Source organism: Hyalella azteca, unplaced genomic scaffold (genome assembly GCF_000764305.2).
Source record: "Hyalella azteca isolate HAZT.00-mixed unplaced genomic scaffold, Hazt_2.0.2 contig9217, whole genome shotgun sequence".
Lineage (NCBI taxonomy): Eukaryota > Metazoa > Arthropoda > Malacostraca > Amphipoda > Hyalellidae > Hyalella > Hyalella azteca.
The window spans coordinates 165,934-192,164 of NW_025939293.1; the positions used below are offsets into that span (position 1 = coordinate 165,934).

At 36.1% G+C, this 26,231-nt stretch overlaps 2 protein-coding genes across 2 annotated transcripts in view; one reads left to right on the top strand and one right to left on the bottom strand.

Moving 5' to 3' along the window:
• The window catches only part of LOC108676438 (calcium uniporter protein, mitochondrial-like), a 104,837-nt gene that overhangs the window by 45,561 nt on the left and 33,045 nt on the right, over positions 1-26,231 (top strand). Inside the window, exon 2 of the mRNA XM_018164509.2 lies at positions 16,312-16,405. Coding sequence (XP_018019998.1) covers positions 16,312-16,405 — 94 coding nt within the window. The remainder of the gene's footprint in view (positions 1-16,311; positions 16,406-26,231) is intronic.
• The window catches only part of LOC108676444 (probable GPI-anchored adhesin-like protein PGA55), a 29,420-nt gene continuing 22,235 nt past the window's right edge, over positions 19,047-26,231 (bottom strand). Inside the window, exons 5-9 of the mRNA XM_018164515.2 lie at positions 24,646-24,871; positions 22,474-23,314; positions 20,968-21,226; positions 19,616-20,556; positions 19,047-19,254 (exon numbers count right to left, since the gene is read on the bottom strand). Coding sequence (XP_018020004.1) covers positions 19,209-19,254; positions 19,616-20,556; positions 20,968-21,226; positions 22,474-23,314; positions 24,646-24,871 — 2,313 coding nt within the window. The 3' untranslated portion in view covers positions 19,047-19,208. The remainder of the gene's footprint in view (positions 19,255-19,615; positions 20,557-20,967; positions 21,227-22,473; positions 23,315-24,645; positions 24,872-26,231) is intronic.

Consider the following 26,231-nt stretch of genomic DNA (forward strand, 5'->3'; position numbering starts at 1 on the left):
TCTAATAATGAATTGTTTGTACTTCATTGAATCACAACTCGCCGAAATGCGTGAAGTAAAAGGTCGGAAAATGAAGAACCTGCAGAAGCACACGTTTTTTTTCGATGGAAGCGTTTGTCTCAGCGTATTCTGTTTTCATTTCATATTAGATATAAATTTCGCGTCTCCGAATTTTACTGGGAATTAGACGGATGAAATGATGGGTAGTGCGTTCTTAAATTTAGTTCCAATTGCGTGATGGCACTATTGATCTGATCTCGCTCACTTCTAAATTGGTATTGGTTGAACTCGGTACTCGTTTTTTTCTAGTGGATGGTAAATTGAAAAGAGAATTGAATGAGCTATTCAGATTAAAAAATATAGAAAGTTTTGTTCCTTAGCTATTTCAACACTACAAAGCCAGAACTGGAACAACCATCCTCACTGTCTGCTCCTGAATATATTCGTCTGTAGGACCGAGCAATTGTGCGCCTCGTGATGTCCGCATATCGGAATTGGCGCGGGCACATTCCTGCGTGCGACGATCTCTCTGTACTGACTTGGAATTTGGTGTATGATTTGAAAAAAAAAAACAGTTCTCTTTGCCAAGTTTTTGATAAATCTCGTCAAGAGGTTTTCTTGGCTTTTCGATTTCGAGTATAATTCTATTAATAATTCAATAAATATATTAAAGATTCAAAAAAGTGAAGCCAGAATTGCTTGTGAACGCTGATAACGGCCCCAAACTCTTGAATTAGGACTTTCATGTCCATCTATGAGTTACGGACTACTGCCCCTACATCTCCCGCTCGAGTTTATGCGATATTAGAGAATTTGAGCTCACGAATTAGTTGCTTCAGGCCTCCATTAGAGACCTCAATGCCTCGAGACTTCACAATAGGAATCGGCACTAAGTCGCTATACGCCTACAAGCAATGGTATTCGGCAAGGAACGTCTGAGTACGTTGAAACGGTACTCTCGACACTGCACGGTGCACATCTTAATAATCTTTTCGTAATTTGTTACAAAATACGATTTGTTACGCTGCCCTTCGCACGTACAATTGCACATGCAGAGAGCCTCTGTTGAAATAAGCAGTGAAATTGATAGACTATAATAACTATGTTTTGTAATATAATATAACAAACTATGTTGAAATTGATAAACGGAATATTGATAAATCCCTTTTCATGCACGACCAATCTATCCAATGCTCACTCTTACTTGCTCAGCACTTCAGAACATGACCGCATACCTGCCTTACTGGAGAGGTTCTAACGCCTCTCTTGGAATTTATCTTTTTAATCTTGCGATCCAATCAACAATGCAGGATTTTCGGTGCTGGTGCCGCACTGTGCTAAGCTGGCGATGCTCACTTTATTAAGCGTTCGTGGTGTGCAATACAAGATAATAAAAACAGTTGTTTGGTATTGCAACAATTTCTTGGGAAGTTCATCTGATCAAAATGAAATACTATAAAACGTACCTACTTTATTTTAAACTAAAATGAAATACTTGGAAACTCACTTTCCTTTCAACTAAAATGAAATACTAGGAAGCTTAATTTCTTTTAAACTAAAATGGAATACTAGGAAGCTCTTTTCTTGTCAATCGAAATGAAACTTGCACTTTCTGGAACATTGTGAACTTTTATCCCTTTACATTCGCTAGCGAAGTTTCTCTTGATGCTCATTATTCGAAACTAACTGAACGCAACTCGGTCTTCAGCTGCAATAAACCCTTGAATCAGCAAATTCGCGAATATCCCATAAGCCATCGAGACAACCTGACGTATCATCGACAAAAGTCATCAACAACCTGATACTTCACAATACAATCCCCAACGCTGTTCGCCAATCGTCAGAAGATCAATTTTATATTGACTTATTAGCTTCTGCATAGAAGGCATAAGAAAAAAAAACATGAAGAAGCTGTAATGGAGAACAGTTGAACGATATTATTTGGAATTCTTTGATTAATGTACCCGAGGTATCTGAATTGTTGGTGTTTCTCTCACACTAGGTACTGCTGCTGATAATTTGTGGAAAAATATTCAAGAGAGATATTCTATGGAGATCGCAACGAATTCAAGAGGACTTTCTAGTTTTCTTTGTGTTTTTGAGTCGTTGTGATTGACTTGTGTTGTTTTGAAGTTTGTAGTTTATCGCGATATTCTTAAGGAATCCGAATTACTAGTTTAACGCGGCGTTTTTTGTTGCTCTTCCCGTGACTGCAGTCTAACCGAGTAGTTCATTACGTTGATATCTGTTAATCTTATGTGAAATGTTCGAATAATTTACACGATTATTAGATACTAAAATAAAATATAGATTTGTATTCAATACGCTTTATTTGCTACAGCTTATTGACGACTGCCTTTATTTAAAAAAATGTTCCCGGCTTTCAGTGCTGAACCGATGATGCGAAAGGAACAATAGCTGAGCAGCTTTTTCCGACAAGGCCGATTTTATTTCGTGTACACAAGAACTAGTGCGGAAAGCTGCCACTCCGAGCTCCCCAAATTCCAGTCAAATGAGTTTTCCTCTGAATATCCCAGAGGAAATTCCGCCTTAGAGAATCCCGTAAAAGTTACCATAATAAAAATATTCCTGTGAATATATTCAATGGAAATCGTCTCGGGGGCTCGACTATTGAAAGGCATTTTACTGCCACTCGATCGCTCGATATTTATTATTCCAATAGCGTTCCGGGTCACCGCGCAAGGCATGGTTACTAAAATATCGGGAATGGACTTCCGAAGATTTTTTTATAGATTGTAAATGTATTATTCTCATGTTCTTAGCTCAAAATTTTATGATTGATCCAAAGTTAACATTCTACTCGAGTGTAGAAGGATGAATAAGAAATTTCCCGTTCAAATAAATGTTTAATAACTCTTTTAAAATTCAAATTCGTCTTCAATGAGTTCAGTTCTAATTGTTTAGTGACCTGAATTTGAAATTCCAATTAACTCGTTTAACATCGGAACATTGCACCTAAATTTAATTTTAGTGGGATAGAACCTCATACAACAGGTCTTGAATATATGTAAAAGAGAATCGCCAATTCGTGGTGCCGATGAAAAAACATGTGCCAATTTTGTTCGACGTTTTCCTATGTTACTCGTCGTATACTGATGATGAAACGTAGTATATACGTAGATGATGAGTAGTTACTCATATTGCTCGCTATATTAATGAAAATCGCTTCGTTGTACCGATGAAGAAACCCGTAAATCGCCTTTGTGTTACCAATGAAGAAACATACCGATGCTGCATGTGGTCCTGTTGAAAAATTTTTTATTGGTACAGATGAAGCATAAACCTATGTTTTTCATCGTATCAATGGTGCAACGTAAGCATGCAGCTCGCATGGTACCAATGAAGCAACATCATCCCAAGTTTCATCATATGCCCATGCAAAGGTCGTTTAACATCAGATCATTGCACCTAAATTTAATTATGTAGGATAGAGCCACATACAACAGGTCTTAAATATATGTAAAAGAGAATCGCCAATTCGTGGCGCCGATGAAATTCTGCCTCAGAGAATCCCGTAAAAGTTACCATTAAATAAAAACATTCTTGTAAAAATATTCCTGTGGTCGGTAGCCTGGCTCAACTAGCGCGCTGAGTTTGTTATGACTGAGCAGTTGCCATTTGTCAGCTCTGTGTCGTCAATAAACCTGACATATAGAGGAGACCTGTTCCCGCTGCCACCTTTCCTCGCAACAGGTTGTCAGTTGCGCCTGAGAAAGCTTCTAATTGTCTGCCACTTTTTTCTTCCTAGATACGAGTCTTTATAAGACCGTAATCTACTCGCTCCCTCTCTCGCTATTGTTGTCACGAGATTGTTGGCTCATGGGCTTGTTTGGCAAAGACTTCTGACCTTAAGAAGATTGTTTCAGTGACTTCCAGGAACATGGACTTGTTTGCTGGAAATAAAAGTAGCGTCGACTGAGAAGCTGCGTTGTCTAGCTGACTTGGGTCTTGGATTATGTTACATTGGATTAAAGGCATTGTTCTCTGGGTTATTTTACATTAGCACCCGATTACTATTGCTACAATTCATGGTAAAAGTTTAACTCAATCAGTTTAACTCTTGATTTATTTATACAAAGATTGCTCGCTCAATAGGTTTCCTCTCAGTTGCCTTCCAGAGTGAAATGATAAAGGGTATTTTATGTCCTGGTAATTAGGTCCTGTATACACTGATGATTTCCATCTGTGTTGCCTCGTGAATTAAACAAGTGTCTCGTCGACTAAACTAATTGTTTTCGTCTGTGAGTCATGGTCAACGTGTTTACACTTCGCGCGGCATACACACTTGCCTTCCCAATTAATGCATGTTCGTACTTGGTCATCATTTTCGTTCTGACTTTCATAGTTTTAAGGCTAAGCTACCTGAGACGTTGATTGCCGCTTCGAAGAATAAATGCGAGGTATTGAAGGTCTGTAATTTGTTTAATTTTTATTTTAAATTAATGTTTAATTTAATAATTATGATCGAGTTATTAGGCAAAAATAATAAATGTGTTATGCTGTACAGTTTAATACGAACCTGGTATGCTGTTCCTGTGGATGTGGGGATGTTTATGCTTGGCTTGTCTTAACCCTCTACCGCCGTATGTCACTCTCCGGGAACATAACTTCAACTTAAATTATACGTAAACTATTGAGTGTAGCAACCTGAGTTTTCCTGAGTATATTGAGTGTAGCAACCTGAGTATAGCAACGTTTTCTGTAGATTGGCTACCTCATTCTTGTGACCGGAGCAAGAATGTCGATATTTTTGCGACAGCGACGAAGCTCGAAAGTATTTGTGATTAACGATGTGTCGTGAGAGGCTTCGGTGGCGAAAGCCGACGATTTTTGACTGGTTTTCGAAAGGCATCCTCTCAGTAACATGCAGTAGACTCAGACTCTTAATGGTTCCATTCTCCTTAAATCTAATTTATTCGTTTAGGTTTTTATAAATTGATCGAAGGGGATTTTGCTGTTATCAGTCAACCATTAAGAGATGCTTTGAGCTTTTTTTTAATTCTCAGAAATGAAATTGCATGTTCCTGAGACTGTCACACCGGCGTACGATTTTGAGATATTTTGTTTTCATTAAAACTAATCTGAACGCTTTTACATTGCGGTGATCAATTATTTCAGGCTGAACTATTACACCGCAGAAATAAAGATAAGTAATTGTTTTTATTCTGTGCTTTAATCCTCGAATTAGTTTGAGGAAGATAGATTGACTGTTATGAAAAATTAAATAAATTAATCTAGTCTCGTTAAGAAAACTACCTAAAAGATTTTGAAGTAATCCTGTAAAATTAAATGAGGCCGGAAATGCAACTGTAGAGCAATTATCATTTAATTCATTCCATTTGGCAATAATTTATCGATGGTTGCTAAATTTTATTTCTCCGTAACGTAGCCCAATTTAAGTGCCTTTTCATGGATTATTAAGAAGAGCGGAATCTTAGCATTCGATTATAATTTCATCTCATCCTGCGAGAGAACTTCAATGACAAATTTTCTAATTTCTTCCCGGAAAATCGCCATGAATTCTTATTTTCTAGCGAGACCTTCCCAGACAGGGATTAGCTCCGAACATCGGCCGCGTAAACTGATTTTAGCTCGTAAAATTTCGCTAAGCCGATGCCACTTTGCCCGTTGACGGCCTAAAAGTTTGCGTTAGTGGACCCATAAAACACTTGCGTGGAAGGCAATTTTGTGGACTTCTAATTACCGAACGTTGTCTGACTGCCTGAGAATCGATCGCTGGCAATGTCGCATTTTATCGTCCGTGGCAATCTCTCGTCTCGGAACGAACGAGACTCAGACACGATCCGCTCGCTCTTCCTTGGGATTTCAAATTAATTTTCTCGTCTAGGCGATGGAATTGAATTGGAGAAGGTCCCAACCGTCTTTATCTCGTTGGGTGGAAGCAAGATTCAAAAATTCTAAGAATAAATCATTTTAAAGCACTCTATTTGATTAAGCGATGTGCGACCATGTTCTATTTATTCCTTCATGCTCTATTCTTTTGTGATGAGCTGAAGACTGCATTGCTCATCTCGGATCTAAAGGGTATGTAGTGTTAGGTAAGGATTCTCTACCTGTATAAATACGTCAGCCTGTTACTGGATGTTACCTTATGATTCATTCTCAAAATTTTATAAATAAATTCGAAAAAGTATTGTATAAACTTTTTATTTATATTTGTTTTTATTTTATATATTCTTTATTTGTTCAAGAGATTTTAAAGTGTCAGCCAAACATGGTTCCTTAAGGTATCGCAGCGCTGTGAATGTCAGTGTAACTCTTTAACTGTGATATACTTCTCTACAAATTGAGGATGAAGACGGGACAAATTTCTTCGCGAACAAATTTCGAGTTGAACTGTCTAGGAATTCTCCAATTTTGGTTTTGAGATCCAATTGATTCGACCCCTTGTATTCTTGCTTGACTGTCGAGTCTATCACCTTTGAAATGACCTGTTTCCAAGAGTTCAACTTTGCTACCGAGACGTCGAACGTTTCCAAATTGAAGTTTACCGAAATAATATATAATTGGTAAAATTTTCTTAGACGAAAATTTATGTTTGCGAGTGTGGATTCCGAACTTCAATGCCCTCCTGAAAGCTGTGCTTGTTTTTGAAGGCTTCTATTACCTGGAGAAATTCTTACATTTTTCTTTAACGAAAATTTGAATATCGCTTTCGTATTGTTAACTCCTACGTTAATTAACAGAGTTGTTTCGAATTGGTAAGAATGTTTATGTTGTCTTCTGCTGATAACTGCTAATAAATGCTAATTTTTCCCGACACACACGTGCTGCTTTTCTTAAAAATCTAGTTTATTTTATGCTCAAATTTCAAAGGGGAATTGACTCAACAGTCAAGCAATGGTACAATTAAGGGGCGAATTTGATCGCGAAACCTAAATTTAAGAAATTCCTAGACAGTTCAACTCTGAATTCGTTCATAAAGTTAGAGTTTTATAGGGGCTCCGATGCCCAAATTTTTGTTTTGGACGATATTTTATCTGCAAGTGCCCCAAATTTTAGGCTAGTATTTTTGTGCAGGCATGCATTATGTGATTTTGTGAAGCATTCATTAATTAGCTTTTGTCACTTGATTTTTAGAGCATTTTCTCATTTATGGAAAAAAGGCGATATTGTGCTCGTCATTTCCGTCCGTCTGTCCGTGACTTCACGTTTTCGTCGATTTTGAGAAAATGCGCTCTCTGTCACTTATACTGCAGTGAGTACTGAGTTATATTTTTGTGTATTATGAGTATAATTAATAATTAGTAACATGCAGCCACGAAATTCTTCCTTACTTTTTTCGGTTTTCTCGCTTGTGTTTCTTCTCCTTCTTGTAATTCATTCATCTACCGTTAGTATTATTTTAAATACCGTCAACCATCTTCAACATTGTTTTTTTTCTTTTCTTAAGAGATGAATAATCATTCGCATCTTGCTTCTTATGCTCTTATTAGGAAAAAATATAACTCAGTACTCACTGCAGTGAGATGACAGAGAGCGCATTTTTTCGTCGACGAAAACGTGAAGTCACGGACAGACGGACGGATGCATGCACAAACAGACAGACGGACAGACATGACGAGCACAATAGCGCCTTTTTAGTGAATTTTCTCATTTATGGAAAAAAGGCGCTATTGTGCTCGTCGTGTCCGTCCGTCTGTCTGTCCGTCCGTCCGTCCGTGACTTTACGTTTTCGTCGACGAGAAAATGCGCTCTCTGTCACTCACTGCAGGTGCAGTGAGTACGGAGTTATATATTTTTATCCATAAATGAGAAAATGCGCTATAAACACAGCTCCTTCAACAGCTCATTCCCCTATATTTTATGTTCTGGATACAGCGTGGGTTTTCAAAGGTCGGGCATCCGTTGAATGCAACGTGCGTCTTTTGTCAGGTTTTTTTTGTCAGGTTTTGCACACAAAGCATCGAGGCTTCAAAAGCTTAGAGGACGGCTTCTATGGTTTGCATTTTTCAAGAGTGTTTTTATGCCGAAGATTTTTTTGTTGTGATTTTGCTCGCGTGGTTTTGCCGATGCAAAATTTCACTTTTTATACTCCGGTCATGAATGGCTATCAATAGGCTACTCTGGTGTTGAGGTTTAAAATTCCGAGTATTGTGGGATTACTTTAAGGCATAAATTCAGCTTACTGATACCAAAGTATTTATTACAATGGGATGATTATTTGTCAAAAGTACTCTAATTTCAACAAGCGAAATTTCTTGATAATTATGCGCTTTACAATATTTTCATAAACTGATGAACTCAAGTTATATCAATGTTGAAGATTTTTTACTGAATCGTCAGTTAATTTAACACTATATGTACTCTTATATTGAAGATCAAATTTATTTCTGAAGGTTTAAAATTTTTATCATATGTTATTTGATGTTTAAATCTCCAAATATTTTTCAAACTTTATTTTAATACCTACTCATTAGCGCATTTTTTCATGTAAAAAAGGTGCTATTGTGCTCGTCATGTCCGTCCGTCCGACCGTCCGTCTGTCTGTCCATGACCACGTTTTCGTCGACGAGAAAACGCGCTCTCTGTCACTCACTGCAGCTAGTACCGAGTTATATTTTTTCTATATGTGTTTGTCTAGTACAGCTTGTAAACGAACGGTAATTTATCTTAACCGACATCGAACATAAGTCCAAATTTCTACAACAATAATTTTATTGTTGTAGAAATTTATTAATTGTAATAATAATAATACTACAAATGTAATAATTTTAGCATAATAATCGCACAACTTATTGTCGTTTCCCTAACCTAGCATTAAAAAGCTCATTTCGTCATACTTACGAATTTATTTTTCTAAAGCACACGAATAATTTTGTTTTTATTATAACAGTTCCTGGTATTTTAAAGTTACGTTTTGCAAACACGAGTCCCTCGTTTGGTCTCTATTTCAATTATTTTATGTTCATACATACAAAAATATATAACTCAGTACTCACTGCAGTGAGTGACAGAGAGCGCATTTACTCGTCGACGAAAACGTGAAGTCACTGACAGACGGACAGACGGTCAGACAGACGGATATGACGAACACAATAGGGCATTTTTTCAATAAATGAGAAATGCGCTAAAAATAGAGAAACTTTGTTAAAATAGTGATATAATTCTTGCCCACGTGTGTGATATCTTGATCCTGTTGTGCCCTGCAAAAGAGCGTATCACTGCAACGTGCAAAAAGTGTGTACATATTTGGACACCTTGACCCACTCGCTTTTCTGAGTGTATACTGTGTTTCTGTATAATACTGTGTTTCTGTATAATACTGTGTTTCTGTATAATACTGTGTTTCTACTGTAAAGATTTTTGCAGCTCTCATTCGTCGTTTGTCTTCGCTGCCGATCTAAGTTTAGCGTGACAAACTTACTGAACAAGAGGCAATAAATGCTGGGTTTTTATATATTGTCATCTCCTCTTCTTAGCGCATTTTCTCATTTATAGAAGAAAGGCGCTATTTTGCCGTCCGTCCGTCCGTCTGTCCGTGACTTCACGTTTTCGTCGACGAGAAAATGCGCTCTCTGTCACTCACTGCAGTGAGTACTGAGTTATATTTTTTAGGGTAGGAGGTACAGTACATGTAGCATATCTTGCAAATAAAAATCTCATTCAATGTACTTGCGCTTTCGGTTGCGATAGTTAATTTTACGACTGTGTAAACTTAAAAAAAAATGTGTAAACTTCTTTATTTTTTTCGTTGTTTTAAACTTTAACATGGTTTTTACATTTATAAATCTGACTTTAAATAACAGAGACGTTACTACTTGAGCTACTTGAGCTACTTCCTTGCTCAGACGTCTTACACGTCGGTGGTTTTGCCTTGTTGATTATATTTTAAATAATTTTTCGGTATTGCAACAAACGACAAATGTCAAAATTTGAAGAAAAAAAAATGGCTAGCATGGAACATAGAAAAATAGTATAATTGTTCGTACCTAACCTATTTGAATTTATTAAGTGATAACCTAGATTTATTCAACGATAAAATTTAATATTTTGTACTTAAAATATTTCAAATAACATTTTGATTTCAGTAAATTTTTAAACCGAAATTGTACACTTCGCTGGTGTTGTTATCAACTGACGGTAGCCAGAAGCTCCCATTTAAAATTTGCATAGGAATCAATTTTAACTGTTTTCATGATAGTCCTCACTGTTATTGACCAGTACTGCATGGCAGTGTGTCTTATTAAAAGTGTTTCCAGAACCGAGCACGGACTGACTATAGCAAGTCAATATAACATATGACCGTAGCCTTCTCGCGCCCGCATGCTCCTGTTATCGCAATTACGGTTTATAAAATTATTCATCAGTTTATGGTAAGCCTAATGAACGTGGACCTATAATTGATAGCCTATAGGGAAATGATGGATAAAAAAGAGAGAGACATATTCCATGCATGCTGGAAGTGGTGTTGACAGCTTCTGTTTTTGAAGAGTTTATCCATTACAAACTAATTGTTCGAAGCCTCTTTCAATCCATATTTGTATGGCACTCTAACGAGTAGGCTTCAGGATCGCTTACAATGCTTTGACCTGACCTCTTTCAAATCGACATCTGAATTGCACCTTAACGAGTTTTCTGCCTCTTTTTGCACAGTGCTTTATATTTTTATTTCACATTAACTAGTTTTATGGCCTTTTTTTGCACAGTGCTCCTTATTTTTATTGCACCTTAACGAGTTTTCTGTTTTTTTCTTGTACAGTGCTTCATATTTCTGTTGTACCTTAATGAGTTTTCTGACATTTTTGCACAGTGCTCCTTATTCTTATTGCACCTTAATGAGTTTGCTGCTTTTTTGCACAGTGCTCCAAATTTTTATTGCACCTTAACAAGTTTTGATACACTTGAGTTTACAGTGCTTTTGTGAAGCCTGGTTCAAATCCATATTAATATCACATCATAACGAATTTGAAGCAGTGCTTTTACAACGCGTTTGCCAAGCCCATGCAAAACAAGCCTGTGCAATAGGACATCATCTCGCAACTGCGTCAATTCGTTTGCATTTGTATAATTGCCTACTGGCTTAGTGCTAATCTCTCTCTGCGTAAAGGTTAATCCCGACTCTCCGCGGCATGCGTGATCATGTGCATATTCATGATAGCTTGAAATTTCAAAGCGATTGGGTGAGAATCGACTATGCATGCATATGAAATATATTCATAAACTTTCACAGAATATTTGCGAGTGTTGGTCTGGCACAGAATATTTGCGATTTTTGCCGTTTCAACCTTCCGTAAGGAAGGTTGAAACGGTCAAGATTCAAACGGCCCTGCTGTTCAGCGGATTTGTAAATGTTTTCATGTTTGTTGATTCTAAATGGTAAACTTTCCGCAACGCAGAGTTCCTGGGGATTTTATGCCGGTGAGAAATTGAACTGTTCAACTTTTGTACTGTACATTTTTATTGTAATATCGATTGGCGAATATTGCAGCGGCCGTACTACAGCAATTTTATTTACCATATTTTTGCTCATATTTTGTTCGTTGTTATTAGTGATACATGAAGTGTCACTTATAACAACGTATTTGTATTATTATAATTTGTATTATCATTATATTTGTATTATATTATTATATTAATAATTATTACAACGTATTCGTATTATTACAACGTGTAGTGTATTTTATTTGTTGTTATTAGTGACACCACGTATGATATGTGCAATCTGTAAAGGGAGTTTAGCTGCTTAATGACTTAATAGGGAACTACAGAGTGAGCGGATTATGTAAGGAGATTACGAAAGTAATTCTCGAATCTATCGTGGTATATTTGTTCTTAAATACGAGTTCCGTAGTGAACTGTTTCTCTAAAATATTGTGTTCAGTTTAAACAATAATACCATAAATTCAATTTGTTGAAATTCATCACTGTGATGGTACCATTTATGTAATTATCATAATTGCTGTTTGCTAAATTACATAATATTATAAAAATTATTATATTATATAATATATATTATAAAAATTGTAATATTATATATTATATAAATAATACTATATAATATTCAGACTATCCGCGTGTCCCCTTCTGAAAATGATTGGACGAGCTCCCGTGCAGCTCCAGCATAAGCTCGTTAATAATATCCCTGAAGATGTCCCGCAATATCCGATCGCTGTGAATAATAAAGTACGCGATTACTTTCCTTTCCCTTGAGCATGAAGCACTTTATGAAGCCTTAATCCCGGCATCAAGAACTTGCTTTAACTGTCTGAATTTAATCCACTGCATTAATACAACATGCTTTAGAACTGCATCATTTGAAAATGCTTTAACTATCTGAATTTAATATAAAGCATCGATACAACATGCTTTAGATATCTGAATTTAATATACAGCATCAATACAGTATGCTTTAGCTCTCTGAATTTAATCCCCGGCATCAATACAACATGCTTTAACTGTCCGAATTTAATATAAAATATCAATACAACATGCTTAAGCTATCTGAATTTAATCCACGGTATCAATACAACATGCTTTAGTTGTCTGAATTTAATATACAGCATCAATACAACATGCTTCAGCTATCTGTATTTTGATGGTAGATTTTATAAGCGATTTGATGGTGTGCGATCGAGCCGCAAAGAACGAAAGCTGTCCGCCCTGAGACATTTTCTCGAGACAACCCAAATGATGTGTAATAAAGCGCAAAAAGTTATAATTATGTGCTAAACAGAACGTGCAGTCTTTGGGGATTCTGGGTTTTAAAGTAAGTTTTGATACATTATTGTTGTTGGTATGTGACTACATGTAGCGTAAAATGAACCATTTAATGAATGAAAACGGCATTAATCATTCAATAATTTGGTTTGACCTATAGTTCCGTTCGTTTGTCCTTCATACGGTTTGGAAAAGTTCGCGTTAAACATTTTGTATTGTTAATGCCTGATTCAATTAATTATTGGTTCATTTATAATTATGTTCCAATTATTCTACTTTACTGATAACAATTCAGAAGAGAATAAATATGGATCAAGTTTCCAAAGTTTATGACCATAACCATTAATTTTCATTCTCTCGTTTTGCTGTCGTCTAAATTTGCATTTCTTTTCGAATTATAGATAGAAATATATAGAGTATATTTCTATTTATATTATAGATAAAAATATACTTTATATATTATATAGAAGAATATATAAATATTTATCTAGAAGTATAGAAATATATTTTTTACATTTTTCTTAATTACAGCCATATAAAAGTTGAACTGGCCATAATCCTAACAAAATTTAAGAGTCGCCCCAGCTTCTGGTAATTCAAATCAGAAGCTGCCGCGTCTGTAAATTTTCACTGGGTAACAAAATTTAGAGTCGCCCCAGCTTCTGGTAGTCCAAATCGGAAGCTGCCGCTTCTGTAAATTTTCACTCGGTACAAGCCACGGCTAAAAAAATTGCCTTAGTGTGTTACAGGACCTCAGCGACGTCATTACGGGACAAGTTTGACTCTAAGTTGGAATTAAAGCGGCGTAAGGTTTTTCGTGGTTGGATTACATGAATTTTTTCTGGCGATCTTGGTGTGGCAGGTTCCGACTTGTCTCAGACAATTCGCACTGAAGTGGATACGATGGGAAAAAGAACTATAGTTCTTTTTAGCGCATTTTCTCATTCATGGAAAAAATGCCCTATTGTGCTCGCCATGTCCGTCCGTCCGTCTGTCTGTCCGTCCGTGACTTCACGTTTCCGTCGACGAGAAAATGCGCTCTCTGTCACTCACTGCAGTGAGTACTGTGTTATATTTTTTTACTTACTATCCGTTCTTTTTTACTTACTATCCGTTCTTTTTTACTTACTACTTACTATTTTTTCCTTACTATCGTTCTAAAAAATAACGATAGCAAGAGCCATTTATGTCTAACAAGTATATATGAATTAAGGATAAATATATTTTTAATAGATAAAATCTCGATAATCGTCTCTTCTAATACGCACCTATTTTCTTTATCAAGTTGACACTCAATTTGAGCGTTTGTGTATTTCTATTACACATTTTAACTCTCCTACCCTTTCAGCTAATTTCCTATCCGAATGCAAAGTTTAATTGCAGATAAAAGTACGCAAAATATTCCTTCAATCGCTGAAAGATTTAATGTCTTTGAAATATGAAACTCAGCGTCTCTGATGCGTAAGATACCTATGTTTTTACCGGTACACTCGTCAGGTTCTACTTGGACTTGTCTGCAATAGAGCATAGTGAGTGATGAAGTCTACGGAGTTACATCCCAATATTTAAGTACCTATCTAAAGCCATTCTTGTATTTCCATTTCAAGAATGAATTCTGCTTAGAAACCCATAATTAATGGAAAATAATTTTTTTCGTTTGATTTGTACCTCATTTGATCTCTGGTCGTTCAATACATTTTGCCCAGAACTTAGGCATAGTCAACGACTACGTTTATATCAATATGAAGATGGAGAAGCAATATTAGTGTGCTTCAGTTGAGCTTATATAGGTCCTAAAACGTAAAGGCTCGAAATATCTTGCTATGGTTTGAACAAAACAAAAATGTCTTTTTACTTGAAGATGAGTACTCTTGATTTCATCATTAGTATTTATTTCAGGCTGCATTATTTTTAAATTGAAAGTTTGCAGAGAAAATTCGTATCAAGTTGCTTCCAGAAAAATTAACGTAAGATTTGATTTCGCTTTTTGTTGTATAGCTGAAATCAACGTTACGGAAGCGCAATTAAAACTCGACAGAAAATGAATATTACAAAGAATTTTCAGATTAATTATCAGTTTTTTGTTGCTTGTTATTTCTCGTCTTTGTTCGTAAACGTTGACCTTCATCCTAACCTGCTCTGAACCTTTTCACAAGATCATTTCAAGTTAATATGTTATTAAAATATACAAGAAATGATAAAACAAGTAAACACCTAACATTTTGATATCGTGATTTTTGAACATGTTATGAACAATTAAAACGTGACATATTTTTATGTTTTATTGTTTATTGTTGCTGCTGATTGATACTTATTCTTGCACAGATATTTTTTAGTAAATTTTGTGTCTATAACCTATAAATGGTAAACCTCTCTGACTTTCAAATAGGCAAAATTGTTGGTGCCCGTATGATAGGTGCTAGTGTGACAGAAACTTCCCGAATGCTTGACGTTTCTAAAGGTACTGTCCTCGATTACTGCAGACCTAAATGGACGCCTACAAAACTTAGATTCCACAAAGACTATCCACCGAGAGCTGCGCAGATCTGATTTCTATAGAAAACTTTTAATCGGAATTAGAATAATCAGAAAATTAGTTTTTTGCCGTGGAATGTGTATCCCTAGTTTAAAACTATTGTGTGTCGGCAGTCATTCCACCACCACCGACGGTCTATTCATTAGAAATTCAGCGAACCAATGATTTCTATTCATGGAAGAATCAACAGCCGTGACTATTTAGGAATTTTAGAGGACCAAGTTCATGATCAATCACTGTTTCTAGAGGGTAACGCCATCTTTCGATTTGATAATACCCCTATCCATACTGCTGAAATTGTTACAAAATATAACTCAGTACTCACTGCAGTGAGTGACAGAGAGCGCCTTTTCTCGTCGACGAAAACGTGAAGTCACGGACGGACGGACAGACGGACAGACAAACGGACTGCCGAGCACAATAGTGCATTTTTTCCATGAATGAGAAATGCTCTAAAAATGGCACGAGGAACATTGTAATGAAGTTGAGCATCTCATTTGGCCACCACAATCTCCAGACTCGAATATTATCGAGCATTTATTGTTAATTTTAGAGATGCAAGCAGAAGTCTATTCCCACCGCCATCGTCTTAAAAAGAACTGGAGGGAGTTTTAACTGAAGAATGGGTTCAAATTAATTTGGAAACAATTCACAATTTGTTTGAATATATTAATATATGAATAACCTACACCATACCATTATATATTCTGTGGATTTGTCAGGCGTTTCCTTTATTTTACCTAACCCCTGTATATAGTTGAGACTTTAATTTATTTAAGTCAATAATTAGAAGCATTTATTGTTGAAATATAAAGCGCTGAATCATTATCATAACTAACTCGCATATCCTGTATAGTTGACACTTTCATTTATTTAAAGCAATAATTAGAAACATTTATTGTTGAAATAGAAAGCGCTGAATCATTATCATAACTAACTCGCATACCCTGTACAGTTGACACTTGATTTAATGCAATAATTAGAAGCATTTATTGTTAGAATATAAAGCGCTAAATAACTTATAACTAACCGCTATATAATTATTTTAACTGACGTGTATTATCTCCGGTCAGGCGCAGCAGTCGTGGATGGGATGGCGATGCTGCAGCTCTACCTCCGACGCGACGTCAAGCAGCTCTACACACTCTACCTCGAGCTCTGCCTCTGGTCTGTACACGCTTACTCTACTTGGTTTTATCTCATGTAGTTTATCATTGGTTTTACCTCCTGCAGTTTATTAACTTTTTCACTGGTGTATTTAACCGGCATCAGTGTTTTGTGCACTTAATTAACTTTTGTTTACTGGTACATTAACCGGCATCAGTGTTTTGTACACTTAATTAACTTTGGTTCACTGATCCATCAATCTGCATCAGTGATGTTATATCTCTAGCCGGAGTTGAAGCTTCTAATATTCATTGATTCTAAAAACAGCTTTGCAATATAAAAAGATTTTATTTTAAATATTTGATTCATTTCAAGTTGACTATTTCGAAAATATTAACTTGAGAATCAGTATAGAGTTATGTTCTGCCAGAGTTTTCGGATACTCATTGTGGAAGATGCATTTACCTGTCACTCGATACCTGAAGTTTTGGACTAATTTCACAGTATTAGGACATAATGTTAACTCACGAATGAAGTTTTAATGCATCGTAACAGGTTTGTGCTTGCTTAATTTTGTCATGATGTGCAGTGAAATTGGAGGAATTTCTAAAAAAATTTTAAAGTTGATCCTCAAGAGCAAGTGTTCTTTGAAATTCATAGCCAGCATTAGTGCGTATGTTTGTTCTCTTGATTAATTTTATTTTTTATTTATTGTGTTTATATTTTATATTGTATATACATTTATATATAATTTTTACTTATTGTTGCGTGGTTATCGATATTTTTTCACATTTTGTTTCTTGGGTAAGTTGAGAAGTTATCGCGTATTTGGTTCTCGAAATTTCATCAATTTAAAATTAGTAATGATTTTTCAATTAGGCAAGTGAAAAGTTCGCTACAGTTATTCCCTGAAATGTGATAAATATGATTCGTTAAGAAATTTCTAAATTTTATAAATCTATTTCGATTTTCCATTTTTTAATACAAATAATAGTGTAGTGGCTTATACATAGATATTTCAATTTTGTGCTGGACGAATGAAGCTTTCGGTTGATCAAATAAATGCTAATATATGTCAAGCATCTAGTCTCATTAATGTTGGTTTATTGTATTTATTATTATTGTTTATTGGGGAGTGATTCAAATATTCTATAAATCTGTCCAAAATTCCTGATAGGACCGCCTTATAGACTTCATAGCACTATTTATTTTATAAGTATTTCCGTGTAGAACTGCATGCCTCACCATATATTTTAGAATATTTCAATTTCCCTTCCCTCTTAATATCAATAATCACCGAGTCTGGTTTTCCAGTCAGTTCTCCCACAAGAAAAAACTTTCAATGGTTTATAATTTTATTAAAGTAAACATTGTACAAACACTACCGCGAATATTGTTTATAGTACTTATGAATAAAATTTTGTGAAATAATTTGCGAATTAATTTGCAGGCTCAGTTTTAATACTTCGGTTTATTAAAACCTAATACGTTTTATCTAGCCGTTTGCTTCTCAAAACATCAATCTTTTGCCCTTAAAAATAAGTCAATAATAGTTTAAATATAAGCTGAGATACTCATCATGCGGACAAAACATGTAATTACTTAAATATTGACGAAATAATAACTGCTCGTTATATTTTAATGCTGTATATGTGCCCGTTACTTATATATCATTGGATATTATAGAACTAGTTTACTTGTGAGCTAAATATGATGAAAAGATAAATCTAAGTGCTGTCTAATGACAGCTAATTAATCGATCGTTTCTCATAACTCGAAGAAAAGCTAATATTTTCCGAACATTTACTAATTAATTAGTATTAGTAAATTAATTAATCGATGTAATTAAATTAGAAATGCAGGTCTAATTTGAATTAGGACATTACTGATAATATAAAATATAAAATTACGATTACTCGTATGAAAAAAAGTTTTTATCATTAATGCCTTCTGAAATGCAGTTACACTTATCTTAATAATCCGTGCAAATTATATTTGCAACTTTACTGCCTTGCATTGAAGTGATTCCATAAGTTTAAATCTGCCTTCCACTTCTCCTGAGACGTAACTTTATGTCGTGTCAGTCGTTGTTCATTTCCTTGTCATCAGAATCATGTCTCTTCTTTATCACTTTCCCTCGCATTAAATTAAGTGCTTTTTACTCACTATTAAACATTAAACGGATCTCTGTATTCTCTGGTTGCTGTACACTCAGAGGAAAAAATGGGTCATGATGTTCAAAATATAGTTACACATTCTGCATGTAGCATTGATACGCCTCTTTTGCCAGGTCATTTAATTTCATAATTGTGGCGATCGATAAAAAAATGTGTTATGTGTATAAGCGTTCAAATTATATTTATAATGGATTGTTCGTGCTCTTCATCTGTAGAGCGTTGCTCGAGTATCAAAATTTTAAAGCTTGGGACAGATTTTCCCAATGCAGGGGTGCAATAATTGCGCTTTACTTGTCATTAGAATGATAATTAAATTGAAGACAAGTCATGGGTATTTGTGCTGTATTCCTTATTGCTAACCTTTTACCTTGTATGAAGATTTATTAGCCACTTAATTCGGCGTTTTTAGCGAATATCCTCATTTATGGATTATGAAAAAAGATGCGCTATTGTGCTCGTCATGTCGGTCTGTCTGTCTGTCCGTCCGTCCGTGACTTCACGTCTACGTCGACGAGAAAATGCGCGCTATCTGTCACTCACTGCAGTGAGTATTGAGTTATATTTTTTAACCCTGAATTGTTTGTGTGCATGGAATCCGCACATGAACGAAGGAATTGACACCGATTTTGTACCCTTATGTGTTTTTTTTGTATCCTTATGTTCATGTCGTGGTCAGTTTTGTTTCATTATTGATCCTTCCTGACGACTCCTACGACTCGAGGTGTGGACGCTCTGCGGACCAAAAACTTCAGTTAACCACAGTCTGTCTCAATTTTCTTCTGAAATTTATTTCTTATTTTAGAGGGCAATAACTGTTGGACATCATTTTTGAACTTAGTTTAAAAAATTTGCATGAAATAGTTTTCTGATGAGTTTTCTCTGGGAAATAGTTGACTCAATTCAAGTGAAAATTGCTTGTAATATTATTTAACAACAGTACATATAATACTTTTAGATAAATGCTCTAGATACACTCACGAGTTTTTCTGAGTGGATTCATATACCAGTATTTCAAATTTAATTTAATTCAGTAATTCACCAACAATATACACAAGAACAATAATTATAAGAACAATAATAAAACAATACTCACGTGGAACTGCCTGACTCAGTGTCGGTCTCACTAGCGAGCTGCATCACAGCTTCCCGCTCCTCAATTTCTCTTTCTTGACGTACCCTGATCCTCATGACGTTGCTTGAGGCATCTGTCCTTCCTTTCCACGTGTCTGAACTGATCACCAGTCCTGCATGATCTTCCGATCCAAGAATCTTCGCTGACTCGCGATGATCTCGACACTTCTGAAGCCCATTATTGATATCTGATCTATTTCCATTTTGGTAGACAGCTTCATCGGTCTCCTTCTGTCGTTCCGATTTGATGAGATCTGAGCGACTTGCTGATCTCGAATAATCTCGGGATTTCAAAGGGTAATTCATTTGAATTCGATCATCATGTTCGTCATCAAGGTTGTTGCATTTGCGTAGCTCTGATTTAAGCGCCAACGCTAATTGCTTCCTCACGTCTTCGCTCCCGAGGGTCGCAGGTTCGGATCCATTCCGTTTCGAATTTAGCAGGTTACTGTAAATTGGTTCTTCATTGTGATTCATACCAATTAATTTTCCTGATTGCAGCGAGTCATGCGTGAGATTTTCATTACCGGGTTTTTCGAGCAATTTAATACTCGTCCTCATATTTTTATTACAGGTTAAATCTTGCTGTGAAACCTTGCTGACTGTCCCAGAGTGATAGTCGGTGACGTCGCTGCTGAGTTCTCTTTTATCGTGTTTTCTGTCGCTGTCGTCGCCAACCCAATTTCCGTCATAGTTTTTGATGGATTTTTGGCTCTTGCTCGAGTCACTTCCAAAGTTTTTCCTATTTTCACGGACTTGCCACAGGTCGTGCCTGCCATCACTTCTGCGATGACGGGAGTCGCTTTTTGGAGATGCATTTTGCGCGACGGGCTGGCGCTTCCCGAAAAAAATCACCGTAGTGCCCACCGAACGTATTTTTGCAAGCACCTCAGGGTCGATCCACTGCAAAATGACGCATGACTTGGAATCAAAATTTGGGAAGTGACAGTTCGTTATTATAAGTGAAGAAAAGCAACTTGTTTCGCGAGATGTTTTTAGCAAAAATATTAGGTCCCTTGCGTTGTTTTTATTGTGCCTTGATCATTTTTTATACAACCTTAACTTCCGATTTTCCCAATTTGCCGAGCGAATGTCTCATCCAAAAGCTAAATCAACGTTTCGAATATAGCACATTCAGACTTCCATTGCTGGAGACCTTACAGATCTTGAATAAAATGTGCGGTAAGTTGGGGATGAATTAAATTTCTCGACCAATTATTTGGCAATGTCACTGTGCTACTTTTAATTCTGGTTAAAGCACTCCAAATGAACTAATATATTAACAAAAAATTATTAACTAAAGTCATCACTCACCTTAACGCTATTGTCATCGAAATCCTCGACATTAGATTTCATTTGGAAGTCTGGCACGGTGCTCAAGAAACCATCGCTTTCACCAGCTTTGATGTTTTGTGCTCTCTTAGTCACGAGGTTTTTCGGAACCTTGCAGGGTTTAGAGGACGACACGGAGCTGTCATTACAGACACCGCTGTCGTCGCTGGTGTCAGACGAAACGCTTTCCACGTCTCCTCCGCCTTCTCTTGCATGTGTCTTGCTTGCGCTCGAGCTGTAACTGTAAATATCGGCGTTATAATATGAATATTTATAACATTTATACATTTTGGTCTACATTTTTTTTTACATATTTTTAATCGGTCTGAAACTGTAAATTTCGGCGTTAGAATAAGAATATTTATAACATTTGTGTACATTTCGGTCTAAAGTTTTTATATATATTTGTGTTTGGGCTGTAACTGTAAATCTTGGCGTTATAATATGAATATTTATAACATTTTGGTACAGTTTGGTCTAAAGTTTTTATATTTATATATGTGTTCGGGCTGTAACTGTAAATCTCGGCGTTATAATATGAATACTTATTAATAATCCGGGCAAATTATTTTTGCAACTTAACTGCCTTGCATTAAAGTGATTACAGAAGTTTAATTTTTGTACAGTTTGGTTTATTTTTTTATATTTATTTGTGCTTTGGCTGTAACTGTAAATCTCGACGTTAAAATATGAATATTTATAACATTTGTGCACATTATGGTTTGAAATATTACATTTACAAATATTTACAGTTTACACGAACAGTTTGGTTTTTATATTGATACGGCTTGGATGCACTGCATCACAATGCGATCACGATCATAAACCTATTAGTTGCAATTGAAATTAAATATATAAGCAACCCCTCATATTTGGCTTATAAGTGAAGTTTTACTTTGTTTATATGTATTTACATTGCTGCATGTTTAAATGCAGTTGTGTTTGTGCTGAAAATATGAAGCGATTGAATCAACTGAACGCTTTTGCGTTAATTTTTTGTCACTTATCGGTAAAATTAATTTCAATTGCCGATTAAAACTTCGGCACGGACTTCCGTCGGCCTCGAGGAAACTTTGTGACACGTCAGTATTAATTGTTTTATCTCACGAAATAAGCTGGAGAAAATAAGCAACTTATTAACGATTTTCTTGATGACGAAAAAAATGTCAATCGGGAGGATGTACATTCCATCAGAACCACTGTAAATTGAAAGAAGTTTAAGCCGAGAAGCTTTTTCTACGAAAACATGCCCTTCAGGTCAGACATTACTGGTTTAAGAATTTAAGCATATTATTTTCTAAACTCTTAAATATTTACAGTGACAGAATTACATTTATCTTTTACTGGCTTTTTCTTTCAATTTTAGATTTTTTAATAAGGAAATTAGGTTCATTTCAATTATCAATAAAACAGAGTAATATTTCCCCGTAAAGCCATAAAATATCATAATGGTATGGCGTGGAAAAAGCGCTTAATATATAATCATACCTTTCACTTTTACTTCTTATCCTCATTTCGCTGTTGAAGAATTTGTTTTGTGGGCGATGCTGCCTGACGTGGAAATCCCTAGGCTTGTCCTGCAAAGCTTTCTGTACGTTAAATCCTTTGGCCAAAACAGGCTTCCTTAAATGCACCGTTTTGCCGGCACTTGTCGTCACCGATTCTATGTGCTGGGATTTACGAGGGGCATCGTGGCTACCTTGTTTGAATTGCTTGAGCTTCTCCAAGATTTTGGAGTGTGCGAGGTACGAAGAAGGTCCAACGTTATCCGAGTGAGGCCAATTTTCCGACACCGAACTCTGCTTGAGCAGCGTGGCGCTCAGCTCCGACATGAATTCTTTCTTTGACACTGCGATGTTTGACGCCATCTTTGTGTTGCATTTTAGATCCTCTGTGCTTTGCGACGTTTTTGTTAAAGAATTCGACAAATTTTTAGCAGCATTTGGTTCAGAGTCCCCCTTGCACAATGTTGACATATGTGTGGGTGTCCCGAATTCTCCTCGGTTTGTCCGTATGTAATCGTAATCTTCGTTATCGTTTTCAATGTACCCTGTTGCTCGTGTAGCCATTCGTTTAATGTCTTCTGAACGCTTTTGGTACTCGGCGATCTCTGCGGTGATTCTCAATACGTGACACGGCAGTCTGTTCTCGACTTGTGGTGCTAGGTCATTCATTTGCAGGGATTTCAGCCAGGACTTGGGAGCCGTTGTTTTGTTCAGTTGTCTCCGAGGAATGGTTTGGCACGTTGCGTCTGACGTGCATATTTCCACGCTAGGATTTATGAGCGACGTTTGTGATGGACGTGAACAATTCCCTCGGAGAGTGCCTGCTGTTGAATATATAGGTTATTTTGCGATGAATATTTAGAGGATACAGAGAAAGAGCAACTAATAATTATTGAAATAATTGAATAATAATTTTTGTTCACAAGGCATATTTTGAAAAGCTCCTATTCAAGTGATATACGTATGGCTGTATTGTTGCAAGATATCATTGCTTATAGATTTCAAATTTTCCTTTGGTTAAACCCTTATTCTTCAAATGCAATCATTTATTTGGAACAGCTGAACTGCTTTTTCACCCCGCGATCCATCGTTCTGGTTTTGAAATCTTCGCTTTTTGTTGCATTGTTCAAGTTTAATGAAATGCATACATCCTGCGCTAATTGATAGTGCCTCTTTTTAATCAATACTGCATTTTAAATGTAAACCAATTAAGGGACTGATGGTGATTGTGGAACAAAGGGAACAAAGATATTTCGAATAAGCCAGCAGTGCCAGAGAATTAAGATGAAATTCGACGAATTGGCATGAGTATTAAAATTCAAAAAATGAAATTGAAAAATTATTATTGCATATACATTACAAATTGGTAAATACTAAAATTAGCATAGTCATCATTAGTAGTTGGTGTTCTAGCTTTGTCAATGCTTTCATTCAATTTTTATTTTACACTTAATTAACAGTCATCAAAGTTGCGAATTCAATATCGCTGGACGACTTCTCGTTCTCTCCATGCGAGACTTGATTTTATCATTTATCATCTAATTCCATGCAAATAGATTCTGATCTATTCTTTTGTCGTTAGTTTTTTCACGTATACGGGAAACTTGATTACCACGAATGCAACTCATTTGGACACAGACTCATTTTGTATAATTGGTTTTCCTACGTAAAAACGAATTATTATATTATTAGTACAATCCGTGCATGACTGCACGAAAAGTAATCGCCGATATCTGAAAATATAAAAGCTTAGTTGTTGATTTTAAGGGAACTTAAGAAATCATATGAAAAATAACAGCCGATACTTGAAATGGAAGTTTTGAAATAAAAAATATAGAAGTTTAGTTGTTGATTTTAAGTGAGCTTAAGAAATCATATGAAAAATAACCGCCGAAACTTGAAATGAAAATTTGAAATAGAAAATGTAAAAGTTTTGTCGTTCATTTTCAGTGAGCTTAGGAAATCATATGAAAAATAACCGCCGATATTTGAAATGGAAATTTCAAATAGAGTTTAGGAAATGGAAATTTCAAATAAAAGTTTAGTTGTTGATTTTTAAGTGAGCATAAGAAATCAAATTTATAATTTTTGGTGGATATTAGTGACGTTTGAGTCACCAATATCCATATCCAAATGCTTTTAGTGTGAAACTTACGAGCACTAACTGTCGAGCTTTCGAAATGACTCCGAAATTTTCCCACGTTGTCGCTGCTCATCGATCGAGGTTGCGAAGCTCCCTCAGAAACAATCGTTATCTTGTTCGTTGGTCGGACGAGCTTGTCGGCAACATGTTCTTCGTTGTTGACAAGTTTGTCCAACTTTTCGGTGACTTGTGTTCCGTGGTCGCCCAGCTCTGCCACATCGTCATCGGGTTCCAGTTTCTGGTTAAAAAATATTATAAGAATGAGAGCGAAAGTTCTGAAGTTTTGCCTTCATTGTGATGCGAAGAGCGATATAATTATACCTCTTTGTAAAAAATTTCAATTCAACTGCGTTTTTGTGTTCTTTTTTAAGTAGAAATTCGAACTTCATTATGCACACAGAGTAACAGTTTGCTTATGTAACCTCGCACGGCTTATGCGAGCAAAAAAATGTTACATTTGAATTATCAGTTTTTTTTCTGGTACGGTGCTACTGAAATATTTTGTGTGAGCACATTTGTGAAAGAAAATTTCTCAAATGAAAAGAAAGAACCACAAATTTCCTGGCCTGAACTTTGGTTAGGCAATTGCTTGACGAGCTTCTGGTTGCTCACGTTTCGCCTGTATTTGTTTCGTTCCTGCTTCTGCCTCGACTGCAAAAGTTTATCGTATTTTCTGCCGCTGAAATATCTCGCCAAACTTTTGGGCTTTAAGGGATTTCAACTTGTTTTTCTCGGCGCTTATATGTCCAGCTGAATCTGTTCTGTGTCTACGAATTTACTGCACGCTTAATTTTTTGATACAAAATAACCTTACGTCAAAAGTTTAAAATGAGTTTGTTCATATTTTATCTTCATTTTAATTAGATTGATGGAGACTCGACATCGGCTAGTCTTTTAAATGTCTCTTACGATAGGCAAATGACTACCGACATCCCATTGCATCGAACGTCATAAAACATTTCGAATTGAAGCGCAAAAGCATACCTATCAGCGAGCTCTTGATAGGTTTCAGCGAACTTCTGATGGGTTTCAGCCAGCTTCCAATAGGTTCCAGCAAGCTTCTGATAGGTTTCAGCGATCTTGTCATAGGTTTCAGCGAGCTTCTAATAAGTTTCAGCGAGCCTCTGATAGGTTTCAGCGAGCTTCTAATAGGTTTCAGCGATTTTCTTATAGGTTTCAGCGAGCTTCTAATAAGTTTCAGCGAGCTTGTCATAAGTTTCAGCGAGCTTCTAATAAGTTTCAGCGAGCCTCTGACATGTTTCAGCGAACTTCTAATAGATCTAAGCAAGCTTCAGTTCTTAAGGCGTTTTTCCATGCGATGCATTTTAGCGATCGCATTTGTCAGACGACATGCCATCCGTCGCGTAAAATTGGCGTCAGGCTGCACCGCATTCTCGTGGTGCACGATTCAGAGGCTCGTAAAGCGACCGACCGTACCATTTGGTGTCACATGGACGATGCAAGCAACTTTACCAGAACTATAAACCCTGTTCGGAGTCTCTCAGAAGCGACCTAAAAAGAAGGTCTTAACGATCACATTTGTCGGGGGTGTCCTAAGTTAAGCTTGCATTATTTAACTGCCATGAAAGGAGCCAGTT